This window comes from Bubalus bubalis, chromosome 18 (genome assembly GCF_019923935.1).
Source record: "Bubalus bubalis isolate 160015118507 breed Murrah chromosome 18, NDDB_SH_1, whole genome shotgun sequence".
NCBI lineage: Eukaryota > Metazoa > Chordata > Mammalia > Artiodactyla > Bovidae > Bubalus > Bubalus bubalis.
The window spans coordinates 55,054,648-55,067,711 of NC_059174.1; the positions used below are offsets into that span (position 1 = coordinate 55,054,648).

Below are 13,064 nucleotides of genomic sequence, written 5' to 3' on the forward strand. Positions count from 1 at the left end.
TTCCACACGACCTTGGGAAGCCACTCCCATGCTTTGAGATGCTGGTTTCTCCCCAGGGAAATAAAGCGGGCCCTGCAGTTTGTCTGATACACTTCTTGAACTGCGGGAGGGGTGGTGTACCCAGTTGGGGATCTTTGTGTGATTCCATGGGTGCATCTCTCTTGGGTTCAGGGGCACTGACTTTTTCTGCCTTTTTCTTTTTTGGTTCTCTTTCTCTGGGGTGCTCTGGTCTCTTTTCCAATTCTAGGTTTCTGTCTCTCTCATTCTGGGTGCCTGATACCCGCCCCTTCTGGGTCTCTGTCTTCCCCTCTCTCGGGATCTTTTTTCCCTCTTTGGATTTCCCTTTCTCTCTCTAGATCTCTATACCTCCCCAGCTCTCTTTCCCCCTCCTCTGGGTTTCTATCCCCCAATCAGGTCTGAACAGAGTACAGTTTCTACCCCTTTTCCCTTCCCTTGTAGCTCTGATCTCCATGCCTGGAAGCAAAACTCTAGGGGAAGACAGATAGAGAAGGGGTTGGTTTGAATGGCAAAACAAGGCAGGTATATGGTAAACGGAAGGGATATCTACATCTTGCTAGTTCACCCAGAAGCCCTCCGCATGACCAACTGAATCTACAGATACAGAAACCAGCCCTGCCCCCCCTTATAGTGATGACACTGAGCAAACCAGTTCAGTTGGTCTCCTAGAGTCCACACACTACATTTGCTCCTTGACACATGATTACTTCCTAGAGCTATTATCCCTAGGTCCACTAAATGCAAGCAAACCAACATGGCCCTATAGACCTCATACATACACTGCAACTCAACCCAACATTCCTACAGAACTCAGCGAACACACCTTGATGTAACTCAACTGAGTGAACCAGCCCTGTGAGACTCACATGATTACACAACTCATTACGATCCACCTTAATGTTGCCCCAGAAAACTTCTAGCCACATAATGCTATGCAATTCAACATGACAGAACCCTGAAACACTCCTACGCATTTACATTCCAACCCAACTTGACCTCATATGACCTAGAAAGCTCACATTCTATCACTTGACTCTTCGTATTTCTACATGGCTCACAAGTTCACAGAACCTAAAATAACATGGCCCTAGAAGAATCACAAAGCCACTCAGTTTCCAATGTCTCAACTCAACTCCACAACACCATGCATGAACACACAATCAGTCCCAACAATGCCATGGGTGACCACCTTACTTGATCCAACATGGCCCCAGGGGACTCATAAAACCACAGAACCCTGCACAGTGCTGTTGGACAAGACTCCCAACCCAACCCAATCCAACAAGGAACCAAGAAACTCACAAAACTATGTGACCAAACCTATCTCAACACTACCCCAAAAGGCTCCACAAGCATTGCACAACCCAGTGCAATACAAACCAATGGAGCCTCCATCTCAACTCAGTATAACCCATTGCCATTCACTGTCATCTCAGGAGGTACCCACGGGAGCTACCAATCCACAACTCAAGACCCAATAAGACTTAGTGTTCCCCAGTTCATTACCACATAACTTAGTTCATCCTAGAAACAACACCCTCCCCCCAACTTTCCCCTCCTCCCTTCCCGCCCTCCCTCCAAGGAAATGTGAGGTCCTGCAGACCTCAACTGTCCCTCACACTTCGGTGACCATGTGTTTCCCAGGGGGTGCCCAGAGTGGAGGCGGCAGCTCAGACACCTCTGGATCCACCAACCCCCCATTGACCTTGCCCTCCAGGGGGCCACAGGGCTGCGTGTCCACGTGGCTGTACATCCCAGCCTCTTCGTCATCTGTCTCCCGGTGGTAAAAGTAGCTGAAGTTGGAGACAATGACTGGCACAGGTAGGGAAATGGTCAGCACACCGGCGATGGCACACAGAGAGCCCACTATCTTGCCACCCACAGTGACGGGTGCCATGTCTCCATAGCCAACTGTGGTCATAGTGACCACCGCCCACCAGAAGGATTCAGGGATGCTGGTGAAATGGGAGTCTGCCCGATCCACCTCGGCAAAGTAGACTGCACTGGAGAAGAGGACCACACCAAGGAAGAGGAAGAAGATGAGGAGGCCTAGCTCGCGCATGGATGCCCTTAAGGTCTGGCCCAAGATCTGCAGGCCCTTTGAGTGCCTGGAGAGCTTGAAGATGCGGAAGACGCGTACCAGTCGGATGACTCGCAGGATGGCCAGTGACATGGCTGGCTGGCCCACTCCCCGCTGCCGGGCCAGCTCTGTACCCAATGCCACAAAGTAGGGCAGGATGGCCACGAAATCGATGAGGTTCATCACATTCTTGAAGAAGGCTGTTTTGCTTGGGCAGGCCGCCAGGCGCACCAGCAGCTCGAAGGAGAACCAACAGATGCACAGAGTCTCCACCACAAAGAACGGGTCATCGAAGGGCAAGCGAGGCGGAGGTCCAGGCACTGGACTGGAGCCGTTCAGCCGAGCCGGGAACTGCAGGGAGGAAAGGATTCAGGAAGGACCATGCCAGGGCTGGGACACACTGGAACGGCCATATTTGCGGGTTAAATATTCAACTACTTCTTTACAAATTGGCCAATAGCCTCTGTCTCCAGAACCCCGCTGACCCAGTTGGCAGAGCCTTCCTACCAGGACAGGACCTCAGGGATCATCCCTGTAAGGCTGACTTTAGGATCCCTGATCCTTCACTGGCAGGGTCTCCTGAAACGATGCTAGAGTGGAGATCAACCTCATCCCTTCCGAAATCCCGCCCCCAGCGTTGAACTTCCAGACGGGGAGGGTCCCAGTCCTGGCCTCACTCCCTTATGTCCCGCCCTCCCCAAACCCAGCCCAGACCGTGATTGTTGAAGACCTTATCTTTAATGCCAAAACCGTGCTTCTCCTCTCACTAACCTCAGTTCAACTTTCTTTAGATGGAGGCCTCTTACCCCAGCCCTCAGGCCCCACCCCTCTATCTCCATCTCCCTAGGTGGCTTTCTTCAGATCCCAGCCCTCGGTGCCTCCAGTCCATCCTTTCCATTGGTTACTGCCAGCCGCATAGACGGCCGATTTTTCAGTTTCTCCTTACCCCTCAGTTTTTATTTCTTAATACACCTTTCCTCCTGCCCTCCACAGGCCGGGTTTCTCACCTACCTCAACGCTCGCCTTCTGATAAGCAGGTCCTCCTATTCAGATCCTCAGGACCCTCCCCATTAAGCTATATACATTTCCCTTCCCCAGCCCAGCTTTTAATGGTAGAATCCCCTAGTCGGGCGCTGTCCCTGGGTTGCTGCCCCTCTCACAGCTTCTCAGGTGGTGCTAGAGGTAAAGAACCTGCCTCCCAGTGCAGGAGACTTAAGAGACACAGGGTCGATCCAAGGGTGGGGAAGATCCTCTGGAGAAGGAAATGGCAACCCACTCCTGTATTCTTTCCTGTGAAATCCCACGGACAGAGAAGCCTGGCTGGCTACAGTCCTTAGGGTGGCAAAGAGTCGGACACGACTGAAGCAGCTTAGCACGCACAGCCCCTCGCCCGGCATTCTGATTCGTTTGGTTTTCCAGCCCCAATGCCCCGCCCACCCACGGCCAGGCCCCACCTTCCTGAGAAGCCCCGCCTCCCAGTGCCCCTTACCCCACCTTATGATTGGCCAGGACCCCGTGGACGCGCCCACCTCCTCCTAAACCCCGCCCCGCCACACTCAGGCCCCGCCCCCTTACCGGGCCAGCGGCGGCCACCGCGGCAAGCCCCGGGTTGTCGCGGTCGTCGCGAAAGTCGGGCAGCGTCTCGAGGCAGAAGACGACGATGGAGACGAGGATGACAAGCACCGAGACGACGGCGAGCACGCGCGCCGCCTGCGAGCTCTCGGGGAATTCGAAGAGCAGCCAGAGTTGGCGCGCGAAGGCGTGGCGGGGCAGGGGGCGCTCGGTCGGCAAGGGGCAGCCCTCATCCTCGCGCAGGCGCGCTAGTGCCGCGCCGCCCAGCCCGTAGAAGGCCACCTCCTCCAGGAAGACGTCGAGCGGCACGTGCGCCGGCCGCCGCAGCCGCCCACCAGACTGGTAGTAGTAGAGGACCGCGTCGAAGCTGGGCCGATGCCGATCGAAGAAGTACTCGCGGCGCACGCCGTCGTAGAAGCGGCTGCGGCGCACCGGGTCCCCGAGCAGCGTGTCCGGGAAGCGGCCCAGCGTGCGGGCCCGGGTCTCGAACCGCAGTCCGGCCACGTTGAGCACCACCCGCTCGCAGCAGCCGCAGGGTGGCGGGCACCCGGGCTCCATGGCGCGCGCAGCCCCGGCGACCCGCGGACGGACGTGTGGCCCCGACGCCCGACCCGGCCCGGCCCGGCCCCGCCTCGGCCGCCGCCGCCGCCGCCCCAGCCTGGTGTCCGGTGTCCACGCGTAAAAATAGCCCGGCCGCGCGGCCAGCGAGCGGGGGAGGGGGCGCCGTGACCCCGGCGGGGCAGAGGGCGGCCGCGCGCCCTCTGCCGGGGCGCCCGCCCTTCCGCCTGGCCGCCGCCGCGCTGGGGTTTCTCCGGGTTCATTCCGCCTTCGGGGCCCCTTTCTCTCTGTCTCTCCATCTCCTGAGACCTCTGTTCTGCGGCCCTCCGGGTTTCCGTGTGTGTGTGTGTGTGTGTGTCTCATCTATTTTTTAAAATGAGCATCTGAGCCCCTCTGTTGGGAGTCACAAATTTCCATCTCTCATTCTTTTGAATGTCTCTGCTTCTGGCTATGTCTTCGCTTTGGGCCTCTCTGATTTCAGGGATATATCTCTGAGTATGTCTCTGAGTCATTTTTCTCTGGGTTTTTGCCGTTCTAGAGTCACCTGTGTCTGGGGATTCCTGGCAGTCTCTGTGTCTTGGTCTCTGAATCTCCGTCTTCAGTTTGACTCTGAAAAGAGATATCACTGTCTCTCTTTATTTCTTGTTTCTCTTGGTCTCTGTCTTTCATCTCTGCCAACGTTTCTCTGCTTCTTGTCTCTCCGGCTCTCTTCTCTCTTATCTCTTAGCTCGCTGTGTCTCTGTCCCTGGGATTCTCTGGGGCTCCCTTTCAGCTAGCTTTCTTTCCCTGTCTCTCTGCATTACTGCAAGTCTCTGTCTCAGGGCCTCTGGACCACTGAGCCTCTCCGGAGTCATACTTCTGAATCTCTCTCCGACCATCACTCTAGGTTGGCTCAACCACTGTCCTGGTGGTTGCCCCATCCTGGGGACGCTCCAGCAGCTGCTTATGAGCGTGAGCCCCCCACACCGGATCCCCTCGCTCTCCTCTCCTACCCCCACCCCAGGGTCTCCACCTGGCTTCTCTGCCAGACTTTCTGAGCCCCAGCAAGGCCTGAACTGGGGCCCTGAATTGTGCAAAAGAAGGCCGGGCCTGCCAGGAACAGGTGGAGGGTGGGCTGGGGAGATGCCGCAGGGTCACTCGAAGGGACCAAAGGACAGACCGACGATGGCCTTCCAGCCACCGGTGTCCTATGACACCGGGTAAAAATAGCCCCATCGGTTGAGCTTGGAGGGAGGCAGTGGGGATTGGACACCCAGACTCCTGGGAATGAGTCCCCGGACGCCCTCTGCTGGGGTAGAGAAGAGAGCCACTAAAGGTTTTAGCTCGCTAGGAATTTTGGCCCTCCTCCTGTCTACAGTTCAGTTCAGTTGCTCAGTCGTGTCCGACTCTTTGCGACCCCATGAACCACAGCACACCAGGCGTCCCTGTCCATTACCAACTCCTGGAGTCCACCCAAACCCATGTCCACTGAGTTGGTGATGCCATCCAACCATCTTATCCTCTGCCGTCCCCTTCTCCCGCCCTCAGTCTTTCCCAGCATCAGGGGCTTTTCCTGTCTACAGTTTCTGCAATATTTTGTCACCATCCATCTGGATTTGTGTCCCTCTCTGTGTGTCTATGTCCCTTTCTTTCATGGTCTTTGACCCTTCCCGTGACTGAATCTCTCTCCCCGCTGCCCCCTCCCATCTCTCTGGCCTTTTCCCTTCTCTCTGGTCTTTTCTCTCTCTCTCTTTTTCTTCTCTTTCTCAGAACTCACAGAAGCCTCTCTTTGTGGGTTTCTGAACATTTGGTATGAACAGATCCTTCCTCCTTCCTATAGCCGTATCTCTTACACCCTCCCACTACTGAGCCTGGAGGTGGGCTCACTCTTTCACCTCCAGAAAATTCTCCCTTCTTTCACTTCCAGAAAATTCTCCCTTCCTCAGCTCCTCTGACACTCAAGCTATCCATGGACACCTTTCCCCAGCCTTCCCTAAAAACTCATCCTTCCCCTTTCTGGCCACTCCCATTCTTTCAGGGAAGAGTTTCATTCCTGGCTCCATATTCATCACTCTAAAACTACTGCCATAGGGAATTCCCTGATGGTCCAGTGGTTAGGACCCGGCACTTTCACTGCCGGGTCCTAACAGTGACCCAGTCCTTCCAGTCCCTGGGAGAGGACCTGATATCTCACAAACTGCATGGCAGCCAAAAAAAAAAAAAAAGGAAAGCTACAATCATCCTTGGAAGAGATGCTATGTGATTTTAGAGGTTAGGTCATAAAAGGCAACCTTCCACCCCACTCTTTTCCTTAGGAAACTTGTGCAGGCCAGATGACAAGGCCCATGTGGAGAGGACCCTAGGCCACTAAACTTGCAGCTAATCAGCAGCATCAACCTGTAGCCACGTGAGTGAGCCATCTTAGAAGTGCATCCTCCTGTCCCAGCTAGGCTACCCACTGTAGCACAGATAAGTCTTCTCCCTGTACCGCCACCACCCCCCCACCCTCCCCTGCCCAGCTTGTAGCCTTGTAAGCAAAATGAATGGTCTTTGTTTTCAGTCACACAGTCTTTGGGTGGTTTGTTACACACACCACAATAATAGATAATCCACATGTGGTATCTTGGTACTCTGAGCCTATCATTTCCATCTGATCTACCCCAGCCTCCTCCCTTCCTGCCTGCCCCCCCCCTCCTTCCTTCCATTTTTAAAGTTTTATCAAGCTACAGTTCACTCATTTCAATTTACACAGAGGACTTCCCTGGTGTCCAGTGGCTAAGACTCTGTACTTACCACTCCCACACACAAAAAAGACTCTGCACTCCCAATGCAGGGGGCCTGGGTTCAATCCCTGGTCTGGGCACTAGATCCCTCATGCTGTAATGAAGATTGATGATCCTGAGTCCTGCAGCAAAGACCTTGAGCAGCCTAAATAAATACTAAAAAATAAAAGGGGCTTCCCTGATGGCTCAGATGCTAAAGAATCTGCCTGCAATGCAGGAGACCCGGGTTCCATCTATGGGTTGGGAAGATCTCCTGGAGAAGGGAATGGCAATCCACTCCAGTATTCTTGCCTGGAAAATCCCACGGACAGAGGAGTCTGGCAAGCTACAGTCCATAGGGTCACAAAGAGTTGGACACGACTGAGCGACTAACACACTTTGAAAAAATAAATAAAGTATACAACCCAATGGCTCCTCCTATATTCATGAGTTTTGCATCTATCACCACAGTCGAATTTAGACCATTTTTGTTATCCGCCCCAGAGAAACTCTACACCCCTGTTACCCCTTAATTGAACCACCCACAATTTGGAGGTAATTTGCTATAGCAGTAACAGGAAACTAAGAGATGGTCTCTCCTCTTCCTTGGTATCATTTTTGTTCCTGTGTTACAATAAGACCTTTTTTAAAAATTTATTTTAATTTTGAAGTATTTTCAGACTTACAAAAGAGAGGCAAAGGTAGCACAGAGAATTCATGATAGCCTTCACCCAGATTCTCCTAATGTTAGCGTCTTACATTGCCATGGTTCCTTTGTTGAAGAAACTGACAATGGTACAATACTATTGACTAAATGATGTTCAAATTGCCTCCATTTTTTCTGATTAATGTCCTTTCTTCCTTCTAAGATCCAATCCAGAATACCATGTTGCATTGAGCTTTCGTGTCCTCTTCAGTTCAGTTCAGTTGCTCAGTTGTGTCCGACTCTTTGCTACCCCATGAATTGCAGCACGCCAGTCCTCGCTGTCCATCACCATCTCCCAGAGTTCACTCAAACTCACGTCCATCAAGTCGGTGATGCCATCCAGCCATCTCATCCTCTGTTGTCCCCTTCTCCTCCTGCCCCCAATCCTCCCAGCATCAGAGTCTTTTCCAATGAGTCAACTCTTCACATCAGGTGGCCAAAGTATTGGAGTTTCAGCTTCAGCATCATTAATTCCAAAGAACACCGAAGACCGATCTCCTTCAGAATGGACTAGTTGGCTGTCCTTGCAGTCCAAGGGACTCTCAAGAGTCTTCTCCAACACCACACTTCATAAGCATCAATTCTTTGGCACTCAGCTTTCTTCACAGTCCAACTCTCACATCCATACATGACCACTGGAAAAACCATAGCCTTGACTAGACGGACCTTTGTTGGCAAAGTAATGTCTCTGCTTTTCAATATGCTATCTAGGTTGGCCATAACTTTTCTTCCAAGGAGTAAGCATCTTTTAATTTCATGGCTGCAGTCACCATCTGCAGTGATTTTGGAGCCCCCCAAAATAAAGTCTGACACTGTTCCCACTGTTTCCCCATCTATTTCCCATGAAGTGATGGGACAAGATGCCATGATCTTAGTTTTCTGAATGTTGAGCTTTAAGCCAGCTTTTTCACTCTCCTCTTTCACTTTCATCAAGAGGCTCTTTAGTTCCTCTTCACTTTCTGCCATAAGGGTGGTGTCATCTGCATATCTGAGGTTATTGATATTTCTCCCGGCAATCTTGATTCCAGCTTGTGCTTCTTCCAGCCCAGTGTTTCTCATGATGTATTCTGCATATAAGTTAAATAAGCAGGGTGACAATATACAGCCTTGATGTACTCCTTTTCCTATTTGGAACCAGTCTGTTGTTCCATGTCCAGTTCTAACTGTTGCTTCCTGACCCGCATATAGGTTTCTCAAGACCACCAGGTCAGATGGTCTGGTATTCCCATCTCTTTCAGAATTTTCCACAGTTTATTGTGATGTCCTCTTAGCCTCCTGCAATCTTGCAATTTTTTTTTTTTTTTTACTTTTTCCTTGTCTTTAATCACCTCAACACTTTTGAAGAATACTGTCCCTATTGAAGGTCAGTGGACTATTCCTCAGTTTGCCCAATAGAGTTTTGCCAAGAGAATGCACTGGTCATAGCAAACACCCTCTTCCAACAACAAAAGAGAACACTCTACACATGGACATCATCAAACGGTCAACACCGAAACCAGACTGATTACATTCTTTGCAGCCAAAGATTGAGAAGCTCTATACAGTCAGCAAAAATAAGACCGGGAGCTGACTGTGGCTCAGATCATGAACTCCTTATTGCCAAATTCAGACTTAAATTGAAGAAAGTAGGGAAAACCACTAGACCATTCAGGTATGACCTAAATCAAATCCCTAATGATTATACAGTGGAAGTGAGAAATAGATTTAAGGGAGTAGATCTGATAGACAGAGTACCTGATAAACTATGGACAGAGGTTCGTGATGTACAGGAGACAGGGAGCAAGATCATCCCCCAGAAAAAGAAATGCAAAAAGGAAAATGGCTGTCTGGAGAGGCCTTACAAATAGCTGTGAAAAGAAGAGAAGCCAAAAGCAAAGGAGAAAAGGAAAGATATACCCATTTGAATGCAGAATTCCAAAGAATAGCAAGGAGAGATAAGAAAGCCTTCCTCAGCGATCAGTGCAAAGAAATAGAGGAAAACAATAGAGTGCGAAACACTAGAGATCTCTTCAAGAAAATTAGAGATACCAAGGGAACATTTCATGCAAAGATGGGCACAAGAAAGGACAGAAATTGTATGGACCCAACAGAAGCAGAAGATATTAAGAAGAGGTGGCAAGAATATACAGAACTGTACATAAACGATCTTCATGACCCAGATAATCACAATAGTGTGATCACTCACCTAGAGCCAGACATTCTGGAATGTGAAGTCAAGTAGGCCTTAGGAAGCATCACTGTGAATAAAGCTAGTGGAGGTGATGGAATTCCAGTTGAGCTATTTCAAATCCTAAAAGATGATACTGTGAAAGTGTTGCACTCAATATGCCAGCAAACTTGGAAAACTCAGCAGTGGCCACAGGACTGGAAAAGGTCAATTTTCATTCCAATCCCTAAGAAAGGCAATGCCAAAGAATGCTCAAACTACCGCACAATTGCATTCATCTCACACTAGCAAAGTAATGCTCAAAATTCTCCAAGTCAGGCTTCAACAATATGTGAACTTCCAGATGGTCAAGCTGGATTTAGAAAAGGCAGAGAAACCAGAGATCAAATTGCCAACATCTGCAGGATCATTAAAAACGCAAGAGCGTTCCAGAAAAACATCTATTTCTGCTTTATTGACTATGCCAAAGCCTTTGACTGTGTGAATCACAATAAACTGTGGAAAATTCTGAAAGAGATGGGAATACCAGACCATCTGACCTGCTCCCTGAGAAACCTGTATGTAGGTCAGGAAGCAACAGTTAGAACTGGACAGGGAACAACAGATTGTTGAGCAGTATTCCATTGTATACTACATCTTCTTTATCTATTCATCTGTTGATTGACACTTAGATTGCTTCCATATCTTGACACTGGCTCCTTCCCCCCCCATCCCCCCACCCCCACCCTGCCTCCTTTGGCCCTCCTGCGCTGCATGAGGGGATCTTATTTCCCTGAACAGGGATAGAACCCATGCCCCCTGCAGTCTTAACCATTGTAGGGAAGTCCCAGACCCTGCCTCTTTCTTGATGCACTTTCCTTCTTGGCTTCCTGGCCTCTGGACTTTCCTGGCTTTTCTCCTACATTTGTGATCCCTCCTACTCAGTCTCCTTTGATGAATCTTCTTGCTTTATCTCAATTCTGATGGAGGGCCTTGAGACTCAGTGCTCAGACATGTTCCCCTCTCCATCTTCTCTCGTAGCCGAGTTCATTCAGTCACATGGCTTCAAGTACCACCTCAACTCCAATGACTCCCAAATCTAGGTTTCCAGCCCTGAACTCTTCTGCAATTGCCATATCTTCCAACTTGCAATTCCACAGCTCCGTCTGAGTGTCAAACAGACATCTTTGACATGTCCAAACCCAGAACTCCTCCTTGATAATCCCACTCTTCCCCACGTCTTCCCTCTCTAAATGAATGGCACCATCAGTCACCCAGTTGCTTAGCCTACAAACCTAGGAGTGGGGATAATTGTTAATGGAAAATTAGCTTTATTTAAAGTTTTTCCTTAGGGATTTCCCTAGCAGTCCAGTGATCGAAACTTCACCTTCCAAAGCAGGGGGTGTGGGTTCATTCCCTGGTCAGGGAGCTAGGATCCCACATGCCAAGTGGTCAAAAATCCAAAACATAAAAAAAGCAGAAACAATGTTGTAACAAATTCAATAGACTTTAAAAATGGCCCACATCAAACACAAATCTTTTAAAAAGTTTTTATTTAGGCTTGTTATTTTGAAATCATTTCAGACTTACAGAAAATTTATAAAAGGCATTAATAGCACAGATTTCCCATATATCCTTCACCCAGCTTTCACCATCAACTTCTTACATAACCACAGTACAATTATTTGCCAGGAAATTAACAATGGTATATTACCATTGACAAATAATGCTATAGACCTCATTTGAGTCTCAACAATTTTCCAGTGACATTCTTCCTCCAGTTTAGAATCTAATCCAGGATCCCACATTATACAGAGTTGTCTCCTTAATTTCCTCTGGGAATTATTTCTAATAATTCCACTCCTATAGCAACTGAATAACTGAGGTCACCTTCACAATGGATCCTAAATCTTACCACTTCTTTTCACTCCACTGCTATAGTAACTGGGCAGGATCCTATGAGGTCTCCCCAGGACAAACCTCCACCCCGCCCTTGTCTTCTGCCTGCATTTTGTAAAAAAAACATTTAGCCAAAGAATAAATTTCATCAGAAAAAAATGAAAAAGTGCAGAAGCAAAGAAGAGCAGTCAAACAAATAATAGTTTAATCATTAAACAAAGTCAACGACCTTTAGTTCTTCTTCAAGGCCTATAGATAATATTTTGAGCCATCTCCTTTGAGATGTTTTGCAGATACCAAAACCTCCACCAGGTCGAAGAAGTTAACTGCATGATAACCAGACTGTGGCCATGACATAAGCTGCTTCGCCTTGCACAGTTCCCGAACTGCCCTCAAAGAAATGGGAACAAACTACCTCTGGAACTGAAGATTCAGTTCAGTTCAGTTGCTCAGTCATGTCTGACTCTTTGCGACCCCGTGGACTGCAGCACACCAGGCCTCCCTGTCCATCATCATCTCCCGGAGTTTGCTCAAACTCATGTCCATTCAGTCAGTTATGCCATCCAACCATCTGGTCCTCTGTCATCCCCTTCTCCTCCTGCCTTCAATCTGTCCCAGTATCAGGGTCTTTCCCAATGAGTCAGTTCTTTGCATCAGGTGGCCAAGTATTGGAGCTTCAGCTTCAGCATCAGTCCTTCCAATGAATATTCAGGACTAATTTCCTTTAGGATTGACTGGTTTGATCTCCTTGCAGTCCAAGAGACTCTCAAGGGTCTTCTCCAATGCTGCAGTTCAAAAGCATCAGTTCTTCAACACTCAGCTTTCTTTATGGTTCAACTGAAGATTAACTGTACTTATAGCAATCAAGATGTTGTTGGTCAGACAACTGCATGACGAATTTCAAGATGATTGTCGGAGATGACTGTACTGTTCTGCATGTAGCTCCCTCCCTCTGCCTATACATCCCTGAAACACTCTTGTTTCAGTTCTTGTGGGGGCACTTCTGGTTCAAGATGGTGGAGTAGAAGGACGTGCGCTCATCTCCTCCTGGGAGAACACCAAAATTACAAATAGCTGTTGAATAACCATTGACAGGAGGACTCTGGAACCCACCAACAAAGATACCCTTCCAAAGACAAAGAAGAAGCCACAACAAGATGGTAGGAGGGGCACAATCACAATAAAATCAAATCCCATACCTGCTGGGTGGGTGACCCACAAACTGGAGAACAATAATAGAAAAGAAGCTCTCCCACTGCTGTGAGGGTTCTGAACCCTATGTCAGGCTCCCCAGCCTGGAGATCTTACAAAGGGACTAGGAATCCCCAGGGAATCTAGCCCTAA

The 13,064-nt window shown here is 49.4% G+C and overlaps 1 protein-coding gene across 1 annotated transcript; it reads right to left on the bottom strand.

The window, feature by feature from the left end:
- Positions 1–130: 130 nt before the first annotated feature.
- Positions 131–5,162, bottom strand: KCNA7 (potassium voltage-gated channel subfamily A member 7). The gene is made up of 2 exons (XM_006044615.4): positions 3,674–5,162; positions 131–2,449 (listed from the first exon to the last, which is right to left on the bottom strand). Exons 1-2 carry the CDS (start codon positions 4,589–4,591, stop codon positions 1,634–1,636), a joined length of 1,734 nt encoding a protein of 577 aa, XP_006044677.2. The 5' UTR covers positions 4,592–5,162; the 3' UTR covers positions 131–1,633.
- Positions 5,163–13,064: the final 7,902 nt, after the last annotated feature.

Bases quoted from the DNA above. Each gene is read 5' to 3' on its own strand.
- KCNA7 (XM_006044615.4), bottom strand. From the start codon at position 4,591: ATGAGACACACACACACACACACACACGGAAACCCGGAGGGCCGCAGA. The intron at 2,450-3,673 runs GTAAGGGGGCGG...TCCTCCCTGCAG, and splicing joins CGGTGGCCGCCGCTGGCCCG to TTCCCGGCTCGGCTGAACGG.